This window comes from Antrostomus carolinensis, unplaced genomic scaffold (assembly GCF_000700745.2).
Source record: "Antrostomus carolinensis isolate BGI_N321 unplaced genomic scaffold, ASM70074v2 scaffold17965, whole genome shotgun sequence".
Classification (NCBI taxonomy): domain Eukaryota; kingdom Metazoa; phylum Chordata; class Aves; order Caprimulgiformes; family Caprimulgidae; genus Antrostomus; species Antrostomus carolinensis.
The window spans coordinates 13,147-35,746 of record NW_010314484.1 but is presented as its reverse complement, the minus strand read 5'-3'; the positions used below and the strand labels follow the sequence as shown (position 1 = coordinate 35,746).

The 22,600-nt window shown below is 39.7% G+C and overlaps 1 protein-coding gene across 1 annotated transcript in view; it reads right to left on the bottom strand.

The window, feature by feature from the left end:
• LRFN2 (leucine rich repeat and fibronectin type III domain containing 2) overlaps window positions 1-22,023 on the bottom strand; it is a 35,135-nt gene extending 13,112 nt beyond the window's left edge. The window contains exon 1 of the mRNA XM_010167665.1: window positions 20,651-22,023. Within this exon, the coding sequence (XP_010165967.1) occupies window positions 20,651-22,023 (1,373 nt within the window). The remainder of the gene's footprint in view (window positions 1-20,650) is intronic.
• Between the last annotated feature and the right edge of the window lie 577 nt (window positions 22,024-22,600).

Below are 22,600 nucleotides of genomic sequence, written 5' to 3'. Positions count from 1 at the left end.
GGTTTGGTGATATAACATTAAGAAGAGACTAGAATTTCTTCTCATGTTTCAGATTCTCCAATTAATTAAAGTTTTACCTGGCTCCTGAGATTTACTCAGCTTAAGTAAAGCAGTTTTGCTGAATATGGTTTTAGGATCAAATACACTCAGACAATGCACAGCTGATCAGCAATAAGCTTTCACATGAAAATCAGCTACAACAAATGCTAGGTATGCCATTGATTTTTTGATATAGCTCCATCCAGATCTGCTAGATTTATTAATTCTTTACCATGATTATTTATATCTGATCATACCTGAAAGTTTTTGCAGTCATGGATATTTCATTGTCCACCAGTAGAACAAAAGCTTCTACATGTTATAGGCATCCATATCAGGTCATTACAGGTAATGGAAATCATCTGGTAAAGAATTTAGTTGAAAAATTCTATAACTACTGTGGAATCATATGTGTAACTGTACTGTTGAAAGTGAAATGAAAGAATGGATTTTTCTTTATCTTTGCTTGAAAAAGTTTCAAAGCGATGACTAATGAAGGAAGAGACTGGCGGATTGCTCTGAACTGCAGAATTTCAAGTGTAAAGCCTGCAAAAATCTCTCTTCTTCACTGTAAAATCTTCTCTGAGCTCTCCTGCTGTAACTCCAGATAGCATAAGTAAGTAGGACATGCAAAAATGACCCTGAGAGCTAAAAAAGGAGAGCATGGAATAAAATGCAAATCAAATACACAAGGAAACTAAACCCACAGTTTTTGCCTTCTTGGAGAATACAGAATCATTTGTTGCCTCTGCTATCAGACAAGGGAATACCATCCTCATCCTGTCAAAATGAGCGGTAGTAGAAATTTGCCAAATGTTCGTTGATATTTAGGAGCAAAAAAGATGAGCTGAACATTGATTCATAACATCAAGCAGCACCAAGACCTCAGTGTGACTCCTCTGAAAAGACGAAGGAGTAAAAAGTCAGACTGTATCATTCCTAGAAAGGAAGGTAAAATAAATACTCTTGAAAAATCATTACGTAGCCCAGTAGTATTGGAGTGCAGCTGAGAGTGTGTCAGCAAGGGAATAAAGTAGACCGGAATTTTACTCCCTTATGAAGTCTTGCAAAGCTGTGCTCCACTAGCAGAACTGCTGATTTTTGCTTCTCAGCAGTGAACTGGGATGGCAGGACCCCTAAACTTGCCTCTGCACTACTTGATACACAGCTGCTTGGGTCCAAGTTCCCTTCTCTAAATGATGATTGAGTCCCCTTTCTAGGTCACACCAAGACAGTGCTGTCCACGTGATGTGTGGAATTTGGGTAGGTACTACCATCAGTCCGTGGCAGGACTTCAGCAAGGCACAGTGTCCATCTTTTGCTTGAGAGGAGAATGAGGGCTAGACTTAAGCATCTTGACTATGGGATGACCTTTCCTGCTTTCTTGCTGGGGAAGTCAGCCAGCTTTGGAAAGAAGGGATTTATATATATATAATTAAAAAAAAAAATTAATTTCCTTCCTTATTTCTCTACCTCACCAAAATGACAGAAGGAGGGAGAGTCACTAGAAGAAAACAAGCTGCAATCCTGATGAACAGCAGCTCTGACTAAACCATAGGGAAGTATGTGGCCTGTACCCAGGTGTCTGTAAAAGGAATGCCTACATTTCACCAAAAGATGTAGCAAAAGAAGCAAAATGGAAATGGTCTAACAAGAGCTGTCTTTTCTCTGACAAGATGTCCAACAATGTCTAACAACAGCTGTTTTGGAGCTGCTTTTGTTTCCACAGTCCCTCGAGACATCTCAAGCAGAACACACATCTGTTTTTTTCCTTATGCCTTCCCCAACAGATCGTAGAGGTAAGAAAAATCCCGTACCAAGCACCACAAGTGCTTTTTATCCATTTCAAGATTCAGGATTGCTTTCAGAAGAGGCATTTAGGATGTAGTCCTTTCCTGGCCATGTGCAGACTCTCTTTACAGATGTGTATTTGTATTATCCCTCACGTTCACTGTGAATTTTTTTCCTGGACCTGACTTGGGAAATAATCACCCTACTGTGACAGTGCCACAAATCATTATTCGGTGATTGAAAAGTGCTACATTCATGGATGAAGTGGGGATAGCTGAGGCATTGCAGAAAACTTCTACAGGCTGCTGCCTTTTCCATAACTTGTAGAAGTTAACATCTAATGTGCCTTGTGGGCAGATTAAAATTAACTTATCTCAGCCAACAGAAATGAGAGAGCCAAATAATTCCTCACAATACATGTGTTTCTCTCTTCCACATTAGCCTGACTATAAGCCACAAGTCAAAGATAGTCTCGTCCTAAATTCATGTGGCTATGCACCTAATGAAGGTATAACTCTCACTCACAGTGATTAAATTTCAATTAAATACTGAAGAATGCTTAATTGGTTTTAACACCTCAGCAGTAGAAAAGAATTTACTCTGTCATGACTAAACTTCCTAACTATGTTTCAGAAAATTAGTTACTTTTTAATGATCACACCATCAACTTTTTGCAGTGCCAGGGAAAAGGTGAATGGATGGAAATATTTTTGTAACCACCAGTGCAATTTCTCACTCCATAGCTGAAGTACACAGTCCTGCCACAAGTTTCACCTAGGTCTTGTTTTCTCATGTGCACTCTGGGTTTGTTTGCAGATACTGGCCTTTTTATTTTCTGAAGTGTCCCAGAACATTCATAGACATATTTCTGAATCCACTGCTCTGTGCATGTTATTTATTTATTTATTTATTACCTTGCTCTGGAGTGAATCACTCAACCCTCCCTGCAGCACGAAGTCAAATGTGATTGCTGCTCCTGAACATATGGTACAGCTAAAAAAAGGATTATTTTGTAGGAGTGTATCGCTATGGATCACTTATCACACATTCCCCAATGGAGGATTTAGGACATAGCATCTCTTTTTCTTTCTCAAACTACTCATGTTCAGCATTTTTCTGTCTACTGCTTTCCAACATGCTTCTGATTCCTCAAGAGACAAAAGCCCATCTCATTACAACTGGACTTTTAAGTACTACTCAGAAAACTTAGATCCACTTTACTGCCAGAAACTAGTTGTATAAGATGCAAAAACAAATATACAAAAGTTGTCCTCCATTCTGTTTTCATCATCCTAAATTTGCCTAGATTCATCCCCTATAAGAATGAGAGTCACATTCTAGAGTATTAGGTGACATTATACCATGATTTTTTCCTCTGAAAATAGCAACCTATAATCACATGAAAAGATTTTTAAAGTTATAAATTTCTATACTGCTCTGAGTTTGTGAGAGAAGATCTCAGCATGATGTTTTAACACAAAGCAGTCTTCCCAGTTTACAAGGTTTGTCTCCCTCAAGAACCTATAAACATCTTCAGAGACCCACATAATGAAAGCAAAGGGTTATTAGTTCCTGGGAATTTACTAAAATTTTAGGCAAATACAGAATAACATGATGGATGGTCTGTTATTGGCCAAGATGACTGGCTAAATAGTCAATGGCTTCTCATAAAATAGTTGAGGGCTAGGCTTGAGAACGTCAAGGTGGCCACAGGCAATCTACCCAAGGCTATAATAATCATGAAGACAAGTATCCAGAGTTTATTTATGGGAAAAGACCTAGGACAACTGTTTTAAATTGAAGGGGATGCAAAGACACCATGGAAAAAGGAAGACTATGACATTTCACATGTAAAAGGAAAACGAAGGTAATCCCAACTATTTAAAGTCAGCTCTGGAGTGTCCAGACATAGGTCTTTTGTTTTGCATCCAGCCACTTCCACTTGAAACATGCCAGTGACCATGAGATACTTGTGTGTGTTATTATCACTGTTAAAAGAGATATAGAAAAAAACTCCAAATATTTAGAAGCTTTTTCTGAAGGTCACAGGACCACATGAACACAGAAGAATGTAAATCCAGTGTCTTTGCAGCTTAGCATGTTAGTTACAGTTTCTATGGTACTACTCAGTTCTAAGGTATCTCTACTATCACTTTGATCATCAGAAAGTCTGTGGGGGAAGTCAGCATCATTCAGCCCAAGGATTTTTTTGCAGCATATCTTTAATACTTTCATGACAAGCCATTTTCAAATCTTTAGTTGTGTAGATAAAATAAAGATTAACTTTATCCTTTACTTTTCTACATTCAAGGTCAACAACAGTTCTGTGATCTACTGACAATGAAATGTGATGCCTATGGAGGATATCCCATTGCTGCCAATGGTTAATAATTGCATTTCACTCTCCTCAGGGCCATAACTCACTCAAAGCTTCAGCATTTGAGAATGATGGAGCATCCCTGGAACAGATAAATCCATAAATCCTTACAAGCCAACAAGCAATTGACAGCTCTCTAGGAGTTTCTTCACAAGTCCTGCTATGTTTTCAGATTAATATGTGCATGTAACACAAGAGGGGGGGAAACCAGATCACCAATAGGATAAATCAGAGAAGTAATTTAAGGCTGGTTATTGTAACTTTCTATACTCCGTTCACTGTTGTTCACTTTGCAGGAAGACAGTGTCAGACAGGCAGACATCACTTATTGTCTACAGTATCTGCATCTGTAGCAGTCATTTCATTTGCACTTGTTCTGGGATGCACATTCTGAAGCACACGACTTATCCCAAAAGCAGCTGTTCGATAACATCACGAACCAGCCTACGAAAGGACTGCCTGTGGGAGTAGTGTATCAGTCACATCATTTGGAGATATATCTGCCCATTTTAGCCACCAAAAGTTTTTAATTCTGATAACTCTGTAGAACAAATTCATGTATCGGAGAGAGATGGACTATGCTTAGGCTAGTGCATCATCTATAAATGACTAAGCCACTAAAAGTTTTACCTTCCTGGCTGGCCAGAACTCAAAATCTACCACTACAGAGAGACAGTCTTGCCCCTATCCTGGCTGCCTAGGGCTGTGGTGAGTCCAGTTCATGCATCCACCTGAGACATGAGCCCCAGGGAAAGGGAAAGCAACTGCCACACTGCTCTGGCTATGCACTGGAGCTGACAAGAAGAGGAAGGGCAGCCTTCCTTCAGCTGCTTCTGCAGTCACTGTCTAAACTAGATGGAGGAGCTTGGTGGTATGGAAGCCTCTCCTGGGGAGCCAGGCAGTCTGTTTGTGTAGTCTCTCAACTATACTCAACTTTTTTGTAAACAAAACAGAAGACGTGAGATTGCCAAAATGCTAGCTGTGCTACATACCATAAAGTTCTGCTTTGATATCTAAAGGAGCTTTTCTGCACTCATAACAGAAAATTCTCCCAAAGTTCTCAGAAGCTGCGGTTTATTTAAAAGAAAAAAAAAAAGTTAAAATGAAATAGTTTTATTTGCATCTTTTATTTTTAATAAGAGTGTTCACAGGTTCAAGAAAAAAAAATAAAATCATCCTTTTCAGCTATCCATTTTCAGAAGCAGATCTTAGGAAGTTTTTTTTACTGCTTGCTTTTCAGTGAAAACCTTTAAAATTTTAATGGAATAGAATATTATTTCCTACATATTTTTCTTACATGCTGTATAATTTCACCTTTCATTTGAGGTGAAATAGGTTTACAGTTTTTTGAGTTGTTCTACCTATAAATATTCAGAATTAGCAATGGCTTAATTAAGAAAAGCTTGAATATTTCTTTGAATAGTCAGTCTCTGCAAAGTCTTGGTGCTTATCCAAACCTGACTGAACAGCAGTGAAATTTCCATAGCTTCTGAGGATGCAAAATAGGACTGGAACCCACAGAAAAGGCAGTTATTCTGCTTCCATTCCTAGCCTGCTCTACTGCAAAAGAAAACTTCTCATGATATCCCTGTGCTGGAGAAGAGAAAATACTGAATTTTTAGAAAGCTGTGTGTGTTAACCCATCTGTGGAAGCAATATTGCATTTCTTATCTCTGAATCCTCATGGCAGGTTGCTTCCAACTCTGATTATCTCAAGTGTAGTTGCCATTATGTATATAACAGATATACATATCAGGAACATTCCATGTTGGCCAACAAAATCACATCATAAGTATATATTAATCTACCTATGCTCAGTAAAATAATGTTTATCATAGAAGGTATCTCAAAATAGTGAAATGAGAAGAGAGAGCATAAGGGTAAGCGGACAGATCATAAAATACAATCCCAATTGATTTATTTAAGAGAAACATTTAAACAAAAAAAATCTCTGCACAAAAAAGTCAAAAGTCATAGCTCTCATAATTACACCAGTTAGCCAAAAGTCTCACAAAAATTCCAGCTTATAATTCTGAATAGAAAATAAAGCTGAAGAAATCTCAGTTTGGTCATGGATTAAATCACAAGTGGAAAATAGGGTCCAGTCCCAACAAATGGTCTGTAATGACTTACTAGCTTAGCTCTGTGCAGCCTTTGACTTGTGTCAGAATCCATAGGGGAACAAAGTTAAAACAAACAGGGATTGCACTAAGCGAACTTACACTTAATTCATATTTGGGAAGGAGAGAGAATAAAGATTATTTCCCCCCCCCCAAATTGATGCCCCTGCCCTCACGCACCCTTTTGTGTGTTCACATATGTCATGTTTTCCATATTGTGTCTTCCATCTTTGTTCCTCTGCCTTTACTTAAATGTTCTGCAGTTCTCTGCCTTTTTGAAATGTCAACACAACAACATGTAAGAGATAGCATTGCAGATAAAGAGCAATGCCTGTCACCTGTTAAGTTGTGCTGGCACTGCGAAGGAAAAAGACAAAACATCGTGCGTTCAAAATTGAGCACAACATCTGAAAATGTAAGAGAAGCTTATTGTTTCCCTGAAGTGCAAACGTTAGTGGGGAGAGTGCAGCTGGCATGGGACAACTGTGGTATCTGTTGATAGTGTCAGAGAACAACTGAAAAATGTGATGGCTCCCAGGACATAAACTGCAGCCAGAGGTTTTTGGCTTCTGCAGCTGGGGCTTCATAAGGCAGAACCATTTGGTTTCTGTCTGACAGAGGGATTCATTACTCACACCAAATCATTCCCTCCCTGAAGGAGCCTGTGTAAAGTGTACGAGTATTTTGCATTATTTGGATGTCTCTTGGAGCATGCATTCAAAGTCACTAACACTAGATGCATTTAGCAAAACCTTGGTATTCTGTCAGCAAAGCTGGTCAGATACCTGAAATGAAACACATTTTTATTGTTAAAATAGGAGTTTCTGCTAGATCAATATTTTTTCCTGTCTTTTGTCAGGAAAATTAGAATGAAAGCTAAAGCTGTGTGGAGCCACAATGCTCTTCCTCTCCCTGGCTCCTTCGAGGGGTGCTCTGCTTCCAGCCCTTGCTCTGCTCCCCACCACATCCTCTGCTCCTTTCCTACAGTCAGCTGCCCCTTCTCCTACACCCTGACCATCCCTTCACCCTTGCAGGGGCTGAAAGCAGGAACAATGTGCAGGGAAGGAAGACCTCTGTGGTGAGGAGAGAAAGAACAAAGTGAATGCGATGAATTTAGGGAGCTTCGCATCCAGGAGGAGAATAACTCCCCGAGGGGCATCATGTATGGTGGGGATGGGGCTGTCACTCCCAAAGCTGTAACATTCACAAAGAGATTGATAGCAACAGTTGCACATTAATGAGTGGAATCCTTTATTTTTATTTTTTTTTTTTCCATAAGCAAACAAAGCAACTGTTATGGAGGATTTTCAGCCTGATTCTTGACAGAAACAGATGTTGCAATATTCGAATTTCCCATGGGACAGATATTCCAGAGTTTGTTCCATTTTAAACGAGGCTAGAAAATAAAACTGAGCTGATATATGGTTTGCTTCTTCATAGCTGTTGCAGGGGCAGGTGGTTGGAGGGTGTGCTAAACAGATGTTGTGTGCTGCTGCAACGACTGTGAGACCAACTAGTGTGGAGCTTTTTTATTTTTAATTAGTTTTTAAATCTGTTCCTTGTTCAATGTAAGGAGCGATCAATCACTTTGTAGTTCTGTCCCATTATATGGCAGATTAAGGTTTGCTTCAGGTAAACTGAGGCACTAGCTTCAAAATTTTCAAAACTTCCCCAAGAGAACAGCTCATGCTTGGGAACTAGTGAATGTGACCTGCTTTGAAAAGCAGTTTGCATCTTTTTTGAGTATATGCCTCCCCGTCACCAACAAGCTTAACCAGGGTTAAGCAGAAGAGGGGAAAATAGCAGAAACCAGAAAAACACTCTGATTTGAAGACTTGCAGATCATGTCCTCAGAGACTTTCTCTAAGTAAGAAGGACTCTGCTTCTATGACTTTTCCTGGGCTCCCTTTGCTTCCCTAAAAACATGGAAAGTTTTTGACTGAAATCACATAAGAAGGGGTAGAAAACAGTTTTTAAACTAGTGCAGACATATATAGTAACTGATGAACTTGAAGCTCAGCAAGCACATTAATCTAGCCTCAGCTGGGGAGGTATGGAGAACAACAAACTGTCAGGAGGTTGGTTGCCATGATGACTACCAAAGCTGCAAACTTCTCAGTACCATATAGCTGTAAGTTCACAGCTTGGCCATCTTGAGCTGGAGCATGATCCTGACTAAGTTCATAGCAAACGCAGGTTCCCAAATTTTTCATCAAAGCCCTGGCCTTATTACTGTGACTAGCCATATCACAGGGTTGACAAGAAAGAAAAAAGAAGAAAACTTTCTACAACACAATCCCACATACACACAGTGAAAGCAGTGAGACCACAAAAAGTCTTACTAAGACTTTGCTCAATACTGCCTTTGATAGTTTCATATCTAGTGACTCTAGATGGACAGCTATTAAATAACAAGGGGTGGAGAAATGTTATCAGCCATTGCCACTACAAAGTTATATGGATTTGGACAGGAAGTTGTAGGATTTTGCCTGAGTTAGACACCACTGGAAAAAACACACATTACAATTTCACTTTACAGCAACATAAACCTTACCACTATATGTGCTAATCAGGCCAAGGAGCAGCTCTCCTTCCCTGCTTCTCTTTGCTACTCCTTGTCTCCTTCATTTTTTTCAGGAAAGACCAGACACCTGTAAGCTCCAGTTCAGCACCTCAGTGAGCACCTAGATCATTACCAACAGTACAGCTAGCAACAGGAGCAAGATTTATATACTGACAAACTAAGCCTGCTAAGGAAAAGGAATTTTTTTGTTTGTTTGTTTGGAGATGCAAAGGTCAAATTAAAAAAGCCTTATACTTACTCGATAAAATATATCCTTTAAAGGTGTTAATATGAAGGTTTAAATCACATTTTCTTGAGTAAAGCTATATCATTATTACTATTTTCTACTCCAAAGCCAAAATATCAGCTAAGTTTTACAGGAAGTTTTATGTCAGTGTGCTACTCCCAGGAGTATGCCACCTCTGCCCTCCAAAGTGCTATTCCTTTCATTCCACTTGGCTAACCAGCATGTTCATAAACTACAATGAAACCAGTTATAAACACCTGTGCTATCACACAATGAAATACAAAGAAAATTCTGGGAGAAAACCCAAATGGAGGCTGCTTAAGTTCAAATAAATAAAAGGATTTACTCTGAAAAATACTCCAGCTCTGGCATAATTATCTAATTAAACCACAGCCAATATAATTATCAACCATGAGAGAGCCTGGATGGGGGAAACAAAGAGAAAAGGTGAAATAAACAACAATACTATGTTTTAGTGTGGAAAAAACGCAAACAACTAAAACCTTGTATGCTTCCATTAGGCAGTTTGTATAGCACAAGGTCTCGCCACTTCATCCCACTCCAACCTACTGTTGTACAAAGGTACAGTGCTAAGCCCTGAAATGGGATTGTTGCAGTCCTTCAGGCTTTTGTTAACACTCTTCACAGGTGTAAATCCTGCTCCCAGTGTTTATTTCATCCTTCCCCTTGCAAACACACCTTTACCTCATCAAAGGTGTTAGTGTCCCCAGAGAAAGAAAATAGAATTTAAACTGTTAGCCATACATATAGCCCTGTGTCCTTGATGTGGCTCAGCTCCCTAAGCAAATCATACAAGAGCCAAGCATCTATCAGAGATACTCCTGCACTTTTTCTGGCAGAGAGATTGCAGCATTGCTAGTGCCACTGAGGATGCATGAGGTTTGTCTACCACTCCCCAGAGAAGATGGGGCTATCACTATCCACTGCTCAGCAAGCACCCTGTGACAGCAGCTACCCCAGGGGCTATGAGGAGGAGTCAGTTTCTGAAGGTGACTCCTTCCATGGTGACCATTCCTCCTTCCACCTTCTCAGAGACCAAGGCACTATCATGTTGTTGTCTGAAACAGCAGCCAGAAAAGGCTACAAGGATCAAGAGGTGGAGGACAGAAGCAAGGGTCCTCTTGGCTCTATTGCCTGCTCAGCTTACTTGAACATCTGTCTCCCTTTTAAGGATGGAAGGGAAAAGGCACAGAGAGACAGGACAGTTTCAAGCCAATTACCTTGATATCTCCTCCCCTCTCCCATTACCCAACCTCAGCAGCTGTCAAATTCCTCCCCATGGCACTCCCAGGCTCTGAAACTCTGCACACAGCAGAGAGAAGAGCAGGCACCAGGCTAGCGACCCATCCTTGCCCCAGAGTAACCAAGCTGAAATTATGCTTCTACATACTCAAATTACCAAGATTCAAATTCACTTGGATGATGCCATCCCAACTCTGCAGCACAATGTGTGGGGAGGCTCAGTGATCACGTCTGTGTATCTTTTGCATTCTGCAGCAGCCTTCTGGAGAAGAGGCGCAGGCGTCCCCCACCCTCCCAGCACCAACAGAAGGACTGATTCATCAAGCCCGCCTCTCTGAGGCAAACTGCCAGATGACAGAGCTGCTGGTGGGGTGCCTTGATGCTGTCAGCTGCCCATATGTCTATTGGGCAACTACTGCCTGTGCAATCCCCACTCAGAAAAAATCTGAGCACAGTTTGGGCTATCTACATAAGAAGCAATTCCATAATCCAAGCTGATTAAATAAACAAATAGATAATTTAAAAAAAAAAAAGTTTTGGATTGAGCTCTTTTATTTGTTTTCTTCTAAAAATGAATTAAATTATATGGTAATAAATATATTACAGAATTTAAACCTAGGCTAATTCAAAGTGATGCAAAGGGAAGGGAAAGGAGGACAGATGGGAAAATTCAGCACAAATTCACACCTAGTGCTGGCTGTCTCAAACTGTTCATCTCTGCAAATAAACTAATCTGTAAACCAGGAGCAGTGGAACAGAAGGGGGTTACGGTATAACCTTACCTTGCTGTCTACAGGGATTTTTCACCCACTCTGAAGCATGGCTGTAGCCTGTCACAGAGGACCTCCTTCCCATCTGAAGATGTCAGGCTAGGGATCTCTCTCTTTCTCTCTCTCTTTCGCCCAGCACCAGTGTATCCCTCTCTTGCTGTGGCACACAGGTGATTTTGCTTCCACTCTACAGTGCCTTCTGCCAAAGGCTGAAGCCAATTCCCATTTCCTTTCTGGGCAGCATCATTTTCTGGGATTCTTGTCAAATGATTTGGGACCTAACATGATCACACTGTGACTCTGAGACGTCACCAGAGCTGTGGCAATATGGCAGATCAGCCTGGGCTGCTTTTTCTCTGCTGTGAAAATCAGAACATTTCATTTTAAACATAGAAATTTCTCAATGGCATTATAGTTTCAAGGTTTCTCTAGGTTGCAATACTAGCCTGCAATCCTTAGCTAGGACAGGATTACCTTTGTGCTTGGCTCTATTACAATTATGGATTGCATATTACCTGTCTGTACTGCCCTCATATCAGACTGTAAAACAAGACATGTTTTGGGGAAAAGGGTAACATGACAATGAAATAACACCTATCATGTTTTCATAGACATCCATTACCTCACATTTTCTTTCTTTACCATTGAAAATCTGAGCTACATTTCTCCTGTGCCTTTTTAAGAACAAAGAAAGGAAAAATGACTTCCTTGTAGTACAAACCTTAATTGAAAATGTATAACACTCAGAAAATTACATGGAGTATGAATCTGATTTCTGCCGCAAGTTTTAAGTTCCTCAGCTTGTCTGAAATCCTCCTCTTTCATCCTTCCCTGACCAGAGCATTAACACAAAGACTACTCACCATTAACATCTCAATTAAAGCTTCAAAATAGGTTTAAATGAGAAACAAGTGTTGCATTCACCTTGCACTGGATCACCTGAAAAGAATGATTTTTGCTCACTTTGAGTGCATATATGTTGCTCAGAAAACCTGCTTATTATAGACAAATCCAAAAATAACCAGGCTTGTAAGAGCTAAAGCTAATAAATACTTTACAATATACTTTTAGTCCAACATACCATTTTTTTTTTTATTTATTATTTTTCCAGTGCTATGTCTTTTTCAGTTCTTTATTTTTCAAATGATGAGTCTTAAGTCATTTCTCTAAGGAAACAAGCTCCATCATTGTTATCATATGTTAGGGTTAACCAGTGCAAGCATTGTACAAAAAAGTACAGTTTTTCTGAAAAAAGATGGAGCATATAAGCAGAAACCCTGGTATGAAAGAGAGAGGTTATAATAGGAGACACAGAACAAGCAATTAGATAGGTGAGTCTGCAACTATGGCAGTGGAATAAGACACTAGGTTTTGGCTGTGTTTATAACTCTCAGGTGTTCACCCTCTGCCGTTCTCCTTGTCCTGTCTTACGGATTTGGTAGATAAAATAGTCCTACATAAAAATTATACGCAGTTTCTTGCATGAATCCCAAAACAATGCCCACAGTCAGAACTCAACTGGTCAGCACTAGAGAGACAAGGAGGATTAGGAATTTGCTGCAGGAGGAGTATCTCCAAGTACCTCCTACCAAAACTCTAAAACAAAGACAACTTTGAAATGGATAAAAAGGCTTCCTGTGACTTCAGAAAGGGGCAGGTGGAGTGTCAGAAGCTGTCAAGGGACCCTGTTTCGCTTTCCCACAGCCTGGAGCCTGCGTGTGAGCAAGTGGGAGCTAAGTTAAGCAGAATAATCTCATACTGGCAAAGTAAATCTTAGGACCTCAATATGTTTTAGGAATACAATATGCTTTTAAGCTTTTCTTTTTTATTTATAATTCTCTCGCAAAACACCTATGGATAAAAATAAATCATTCTCTCCTTGAAGCAAGTAGTTTTCAGCCACTGCTTTTATTAGAGGACCACCACTTTTCAATGAGATTTCTTAGTAGTCTGGAGATTACCTGGATTGCTGTTGTCCTAGTTAAAATGAAGGGTGAAGTGAGGGGATGGAGGAAGTTCTCAGATACAGATTTAGAAAGGCTAGGAGTACTTATCATGCTCTGTGGTCACTGCTACTTTTTCCATGCCTCCTAAAAGGACCCAGATGTCAGCAGTTGTGACTCAAAATGAGGAAGGGATTAAAGTGAATCTCTGATACCACCTGGAACTCAATGGAGCAGGACCAGAGAGAAAAGGAGTGTTGGGAACCTGCTGCGGGTGCCACCTGAAGAAGTGAAAATTTGGGCATCGCATGGAGCATCTAGAGTGCTTAAATGTGCATTATGCATACAAACTATGGAGGAAATCAAGCCTCATTGTTTTCGATATTCCTTTAAGGAGATGGTACACCTCTGTAGTATAGGTACATGCTTACAGTGAAGCCCTGATCTGAGCTTGATGCTATTAAAGATTCCTTTCCCAAGTCAAACAGATTTATAACCTATATTTAACAATGGTAACAACAAGGAGAATGATATATTTTCTCTCCAGGTAATGATGTTATGAGGGGAAATTATCAGATTTGAAATGTGAGAAAGGACTTTATTAGGAACACATTGAAAGCTAAATCAGGACTACTTCCAGCTATGATTCTGTAGGCATGTTGTTTCTTCCTCTGGCTTACTGAATTACTTTGAGCAATCTATTTAACCTCCTTCTTCCTCTATCTACCTCTCTAGAAAATAATGGTAATCCCTAAAATGCAAGACTTTCAAGTTGAACCAAAGCTCATCAGGTCAATGGTGGCTATTAATTTCTGGGAGTATTGAGTCTAGCCTTCAGTTAGGAATTTGATCAGTTAATATTTGTAACTATGAGTGCTAACTATTATTACTTTGCATGGCTATGAATGACATGGGAGGTTGTTACTGTTAAGCAGTCATCAAACCGCAACAGTTTTTTTGCACAGAGCAGCACATGAACTGCTATAAGTCTGCCCTAGATTAAAAATAGGAAAGATAGTGGTAACTGTGCAGCTGTGTGCTGGTTTCTGAATACTCAGGAATGGTATGAATCTGAATGTTAAAACTTTTTATTTAGACATCAAATTTTTGACTCACCTGAAGCTTGATCAAAATTTTATTTCAATAATTCATTTTGGCATCAGATATGTAGCTCATTGTTGCAGTGATGGGTGGGAACAACTCCTGGCATTTTTGTTTGGAGCAGCTAACAGAAGGGATGTGGCAGATGTTATGAACAAGCATTAGCTCATCCCAAATTCCCCTCAAGTAAAATGCTGAGCCTTTGATGAGCTAAATAAATAATTAGCAGCAGAGATAAAATGGGAGTTCTGCTGTCTTATGCTGAAAACCTATTCTGATTTATTTTCCACCCTGTGCAACACCCTTGGCTGTGATGGGTTTCCTTCCCAACAGCACAACAGGGACTGAGATGAGAATCAGGCTCTTTGCCTTTTTATTCAGCTCCTGAGGCAGAGCTCGGGGGTAGAGCTGTAGCATACAACCTCTTCACATACCTCACTAAATGTTATTTGACAGTTGTTAAACTTTGAAGGAAATGGGAATGACTCCAAGCCAGCAAAAGGTGCTGTCCTGCCCTTCTCTGCTCTGCTGGGACACTGTGACATGGGCAGGAGTAACACAAGTGGCCTCTCACATGCCTCCACATACTTCTCACATACTTACACAAAGGGACATATGCCCTGTAGGGATAAGTGGCAATTTAGTGTTTTGTCTTTCTGTGGTGGTTAACAAGCAAAAATGATATTGATCTTGATAGTGTTTGCATGGTCTGCCTCTGCTTATGATGAACTGGACTGGCTCTGACCAATGGATTTCTCATCAGTACAAGCATCAGGTGGATGACAGTTTGTCACAACAATCTAGGACAACTTTAGTAACAATACTAAGATGTACATCTACTTTTCTTTAATTTTTGCTTATTTTTATATTTTTCAAAGATCTCTCATATTACAAAGGTGGGGAGGGAGGAGAAGAAAAAAACAAACACAAGCAAACAAACAAACAAGAAAACAACCCTAAAATACCCTTTATCCCTGCACTTCTCCCATTAAGAGAGACAAAATAATAAGAAAAGGCTAAATGGATTTGTTTTTCAGCAGAAGCAAATAAAACCCCACAGTCCCAGAATACATTTTTCTGTGAAGCATCTTCTTCATTATGTCTGATGTCTTTCAGCAAGCCTGCACTTGCTGACAGTCCTCTAGAAGTCAATGCACACTACTGCTGCAAATCACTCTCAAATGACCTGAAGTACCAGATGTTCATGTCAGACTTTTCTCTGCCTGCCTATATAAATTTTGCTTCCTTTTGAGACTGTGACTTCACATTTTTATTTTTATATAGTTGCTGTCTCAACCTGTCAAATATGAGTGACTATTACATTATGATTAAAGTCTTCATGTGATGTCCTTCCTCCCAAAAGTTATTTTATTCAGTGTTTCAATATATAAATGCTTTCTCCAAATCAAGGTTTGTATCCTGGACACAATGCAACTGGAATAGCTCAGCCCCTGTTTTGAGAGTGAGGAAGGGTTTTTGCACCAGCTGTGAGCCATGGAGGAAGGTCAGTGCCTAGCCAGGTTGGAGACAAGGGTTTAACTGGAAAACGGGTAGAAAAGCAGAAAGCATTTACTTATAAATCTTCATCTGTATGAACCTGCTATTCAAATTACGAATAAGGATAGATGTTCAGGCCTTTCAGAATAAATTAATCCTCTGCCTTTTCTAAAATTACCAGAACTATGTGTTAATGTACGCTTTTCTATAGCATCAGGATGTTGAGATCATTTGCCCTAACAGCAACAGGGCAGGGCTTCCTCTGTTTTCAGCCTTTAGCTGGAAGATCTCCACACAATAGGCTTTCGTTGCAAGAAGCTTCAGCAAGCTGGACAGCGGCATCCCCTCTGGCATGACCTGGTATTCAGTGTGGCACTGCTCTTTGAAAGAACATCCTTACACAACTTAGATATTTCTGAAATTTGTAGAACCTTAGTCATAAAGCATTTTCTTATTGATATGTAACTGACTAGAAGAGTGCATGTGTATATTTATCCTTTATGCTGTGGGAAATGTAAACTCAGCTAATTACTTCCTAGGTTAAAGTATCTGTAAGTTCAAATGTTGAAGGGGTTTTTTTGCTCATAAAATGGAGTTGCACTAGCACCTGACTGCCAAACTGTAGCTAATATTTAACTGAGAAGTGACAGGGTAGCAGTGGTTGGTGGAGTGATCTCTGTTCAGCTAGGTTGTGAAGCACTTGCAGTTAAGGAGCTGTATAAACATAAATCATTATTATATTGTTTAAGTTATCAAATCCATGGCACTATTGTTTAAATAGACTGGAGATATGGAGACATTTATTTGTATTTTAATGCTTAGACTGTCTGCTACATAAAATATATATGGAAAAAATAAGCTTTTAGAGATATATACAATAGGTTTTTGGTTTTTTTTCTTGTACTGCATTTATAAGCTAGGGAGACTACAGTGCAACAGTAATTCTTAATTTGTACAGTTGTTTTTATCACTCTTAGTATAAAATACTACAAAATAAAACAGATCTAAATCTCTCATAAATCTAATGGCAGTGTTGCACTTCAGCTGCACATTTTTAAGTGGATGCATCATTACTTTAATTCAAAACACAGCCAGCAGGCTCAGTATGACCTAGGAAGGCCTACAAAACACTTGCAGATTTATTAATCTTTTGAAATAGTGGTGAATTTATATATTACACCAATGTCCAATGACCAAAACTGAGATTTGGTCCCACATCATGTAGGGTGCTCTACACATAAAGACACAATTTCTGTCCCCAGATGCCTTACTTGAATTCAAGTGTTGCAGTTATATAATGATCCATCTTAATCATTCATGACTACTTCTGTTGCTGCAGACCACACAATGACTTCAAAGCACCAGTCTCCCTATTTACTTATGTGGGATTCTATGTCAAGGCATAGAAAAGAAGCTCTGAGATACCACTAAAAGTCAAGTGCAGGATTCGTGAAAGAGAGAAAGATTGCTTCTGCCAATAATGTGAAAAAGATAATATAACATGTCACCTCTGAGCAGCCTCAGCTTACTGATTTGGTGCCAGTGTTAGGGGCAGTCATTGTCTTTGCATGGTGACCTTGACCAAGTTGCCTCTTTGAGACCTTTGCATAAGCTATCACTCCCTTCCCTTTAGCTTCTCCTTCTCACTCTGGGAAGCTGTGTGGAACAGAGTGCTGATCCAGGGCCGTGCTCATTAGATCAGTATCAGTGAATCTCAATCCACTGAAAGAGATAAAAACCTGCTGCTAGCTTCAGCAATGGCCCTGAGACAGACAATACAAGGGAAGGTTAGATGGGGAAAGCAGACAGTGTTCCTCCTTCTAATCCTCATTATGATGGTGCTGGTGTATGCAGAGCCAGACTTCAGATTCTGATACCATTTCAGCACAGTGAAATCAGGAGGTCCAATAGACAACACTTGCCACTATCTCCCACAACTTTTACTTTTTGTGGAGCCATTGCACCCCATCACAGTTTCCTTTGTACTGTCTGCAACTCCTGCATGTGGAACACCACAGCTGGGATGAAACAAGGAATAGGACTGGTGTTCTGGGTAATGATCAGGAGAGATGTTAATATCAGTAGGGAGGGAAGAACTTGTGTTTTAACTCTTTCACTATGAACACAACGCTCATGAAAAATTCTTAGCAGAGAATGCAAGAAACTTTTGTCTTCAGTGCATATATTTCTTATAAGTGAGGTAAGATTCCTTCAAACTGAGCACAGCCAGTGTGCCTCAGTCCTGGCATACTGACGTAGTGTAACTGCCCATCGTTTTAGCAGCTAAGCAATATCACATCCCATTTAACACATACACAGTATTTTTTAGAGCAGAGCGCTGTAGAAGTCCTTTTCCCTTAGGTTTTTCTGCACGCTTATTGCAGTGACATGCATCTGACCAATTAAAGCAAAACAGCTTTAGTTAATTAACTCTAAGGGACTGAGCGGTTTCCTGGCTGAATGTCATAAGAGCTGGTTTTGATATTATGAGTGCCACTGATTAACTCTCAGATGCTGGACAATTCACTTCTTCATTCTATGCTTCATTTTTCCCCATTGCAAAATGTAGAGAAATAAAATTTGTTTTCTTTGGTGAAGTGCTTTTGAGAGCTGTGAATGAAAAGAGCTATGCATCATCAATGAATACTCAAAAAGGCCTGATGGGAGATTTATGGAAATAGCACTGTCCTCACTATGCTTCTGGGAAACCGAGCTACAACCAAGTAAAGCAACAAAGGGCCAAAACATCACTGAGAGGCAACACTGGTGACAGGATAAGAATTCAGGGTTGACAGTCACTTGTTCCTCCAGATCAGGCTGACAAGACGACATCTTTCTCTCATTGCTGCTCATACCACCTGATTCTCACTCCTCCTGCTACTAGATTGCATGTCTTCACTTCTGCAGTTTGTTTTATTTACCCTGGCCACCATCCTCAGCAAATCGAGACATCCAATCACTTCCAACACTTGACAACCTCCACTAACATATCTTCTGGTTGCAGGGATATTCCTGTTCACCGGGCCAAATTCACTTTATGGCACCATATGACCCTACACATCTTTCAGAGTATTCTGTCAGACTTCCCCTGGGCTCAAGATCTTAAATACTGCTGAGCTTTTTCAAAACCTTTGCTTCAGGAAAAACTAACACTAGCAGGTTTTCTTTCATTCTATTCCTATTACTCTATCATTACTTAGTTTTATCTTATAATTTATTTCTACTTAGCTCCACATAGTTGCAAGTCCCAAAGCTAACACACTAGTTTCACAGTACATTAGCCAGACCAAGGCAAATAATTTGCACCTGTTAATTAATTTGATTATTTCAACATATTTTTATAATTGAGGAATGGAAGTGAACAGAATTTAATTTACTCAATTTTTTTCAGTATTTGAATGAATATCCTTTTAAAAAAAGTTTTTTGAACTTCCTGATCAATATTGCTTCTTTTGTCAGACTGACTAATTTGGATATCTAAATGAATAACTTTATTATTTCTGTTTTATAACTGATTGAAACAAAAGTATTTCTGACACAAAATTTTGTCCATGTCAACTAAACATTCAGTTCTTAAAAAAACTTTAGAATTAGATTTCACTGTAGGAGAAGAGTGAGTGAAAAACATCACGTGAGCATTTACTATATCTCTTTTTTAGTTTTTCGGGTTAAAGAAAATTCCACTATGGTAAAGAAGAAACTAACAAGGTCTCTTCTGGGATCTGGAGGCTGAGTACCTTGACTTGACTGGTGCTTCAGCTTTCACTGCAGGAGAGTAGTTTGCAGGCCAGCAGATAATAACCCCAAGACTACTGAGGAAATCAATGGTTTTGATTATGTTTTGACCAGAATTTGTTCTCAGAATAGTCAAAACCCAAATCCCATTATTTCTTTACCAGTTTTTCTCCACTGGCTTCAGGATACTTGCAAAGCTATAGGAGTTTATATGTTTGGCTCTACTTTGCCCTGAGATTCTGACTTCTGCTGGTAGTTCACACATATCCAAAGACAAACTTCAGCTGAATGCATCTGATACTGCTGCCTCTGCAATAAAAAGGCAGGAAAGGGTGGTTTCTAGGGATTTTTCATTAGCATGAACATACTACATCAATCATTCTTCCAAGACAGAAGAAAAAAGCAGTAACACTATTTTCCTGTACTGTGAAGCAGTTTTCTACTCATTTTTAGTCCCTAACAATTATTGCTTCTTTCATTTTCTCAGTTAGGTTCACTAAAAGAGTGATTCTTGCTTTACATCATTAAAAGTCAGAGGCGTTGTAGAACTGGAGGAGCATAATGAGCATTCAGGGCTTGCTTTTGAAATTATCTCTATCTCTTCTTGCATTTAATATGGTATAAAACATTAAATACTCCAAAGCTGTCAGCTAGTACAGTTGTGTAAAACAGGTGTTAGTGAATTAAGAAACGAGCTTTTTCATATAGGTGAAAAATCTCTTGCTAACCACCCCGAATCTTGAATCGCAGAATAATTAGAGCCTCTGTTATGGGTAGACAGCACAAACTTCCTCCCACATTGCTTCCTCTCTCAGTAGTATATTTCAATTCCACCTACAGGAGGTGGAAAGGGAAACTTCTGACTTCTAGCCTGTCAAGTTTTTCTTTCTTTGTTAAGCCTAGTAAGGAGGTTAATTACTGCGGTACTACTTTATCCTAAATTGAAAATTTTGCTGAAAACAACAGTTAGAGAATTAATACAACAGACATTTGTAACACATGGCGTAGGCAGAAAAACGTTGAACAGACCAACAGGTAAACTGATAGACATGATGCAAATTTATCAGACATCGTTAATGCTACCTGCAGCAGTGGCAGAGCTACCTCAGTTCAAAGTCGAATCAGTGATCTAAGAGTAAAAGACTTGGTTTCCTGCATTCCTCCTCCTGCCATCATCAGCAGACAAAACAGCAATTGCATTTACCTGTAGATCAGGACTTCATCATCGGAACAATTATACTGCAGTTGATACATTTTCACCCGAGGGGCTGACTTGCTCACTGTCCACTTGACCAAAGCTGATTTAGTGGTCACATCTGACACCAGGACAGCCCTTTCCGGTGGTCCTTTTGTTTCTCCACGATTAGACTTGCTGGAGCTCGTGATGTCTGAAAGCCTGGATTTCGGTGGGGTTGCTCGGCCTGTGCCGTTGCTGAGATGGGGGAGCTGAACGATTGAGAGCTCAATAATTGCAGTGGACTCTCCAGCAGCATTGGCTGCTATGCATGTGAAAGTCCCGTAATCCTTGGAGGTGGTGATGAGGATATCTAAGGTGCCATTGTCATAGACAGCTGTCCTCGAAGAGTTCCCAATGAGACGGTCATCGGGGGCCACCCAATGGATGATGGGGGTGGGATCTCCAATGGCTTTGCATTTCAGTGTGGCAGTTTGCCCTTCTAAAACCAGTAGCTTGTGAGTATGTTGTGTAATAAGAGGAGGCTCACAAACAAATTCTTCCTCTCGTACATACCAGAAGTATCTTCCCTTTAGACTTGGAGGAGAAGCACAAGTTTCCATATCATCATCTCTGTCAAGTCGCCTTAACCACAGTAGCTCACAGTTGCAATGCAGCGGGTTGCCCCCAAAACTGAGAGACAAAGGTGGAGAAAACGGGGTAACCGCTAATGGAATTACTTGAGATCTGGCAAATATAGGGTCGGGGGGGAGCTTCTGAAGTCTGTTGGAAGTTAGATCCAATCTGGCCAATTTCTGAAGATCTGAAAATGTCCCCTCTGTAATATAATCTATCAGGTTATGATCCAAACTGAGCTGGTGCAAGTTTATCATCTTCCTTATAGAATCCCAGGGAATGCTTCGGAGGTTATTGTAGGAAAGGTCTAAGTCTTCTAATGTCAGCAAAAAATCCTCAAAGGCTTCATCAGAGATGCTGCTTAGCTGGTTGTTGTTTAAAATCAAATGCTGAAGGTTAATTAAGCCTCTCAAAATATCCTCTCCAATGTTAGGCAGCCTGTTGCTGTCCAGATGTAAAGATCGAAGGCTCTCTAAGTCAGTAAAAGAGTAGGGCTGTATGTAACTGATGGTGTTTCTGGACAAAGTAAGGTCAACAAGTCCAGACATATTAGCAAAATCCTGACGGCTGATATTAATAATAAAGTTTCCCCCAAGTCGGAGTTCAACAGTCCTTCGATCTATGTCTAGAGGTACAAATAGGAGACCCTTGGAGGGACACAAAGTCCCCAGTGACTCAGACAGGTTCTGACAGACACAGTATTTGGGACACGCGTTGACCATGACAGCCATTCCAAACACCAGGATGCTGCAGAGCAATTTTTCCATGGTAAATCATGCAACAGTACCTGCAAGAAATGAAAAGAGTTACAAGGAACATCAGCTGTTATAATATAACTACTTTTCCTCTTATATTTTACGTAATATCTACCCCCAGAGAGACTTTGAAGTGCCTCTTCTCAGGAGTCACACCTAAAGAAATCAGTGTTCTGAGATGGGAATGTTAAGTGTTATAGCAATGTTTCTCCACGTAACGCATTATTTTCTAAAAAAAAAAAAAGGTTTTCATTCCAAATCTGAATGGGACAGGAATTGCTAGTGCTTATACCTGGTAATAGAGCCTTGTGACTACCTATTTTCTAGTCACAGTTTTATAGTTCTTATTGAGTAGCTGCTAAAGGACAAATCCTGCCATCAGATTGCATGGCTTACTTAAAACCCTGAAAGATTTCATTTGGAATAGTGCTTGCTTCTTTGAGGGTAGAAGCTGTCTTATAGTAATTACATATTGCTGCATAATAATGTGGAATTAATCTTAGGGTTGAAAGAGCTGATTTTATGGATAAAAATAACTGCATATTTACCCTTCAGTAATGTGGTTAGTAATGACCATGTAATTATCTGG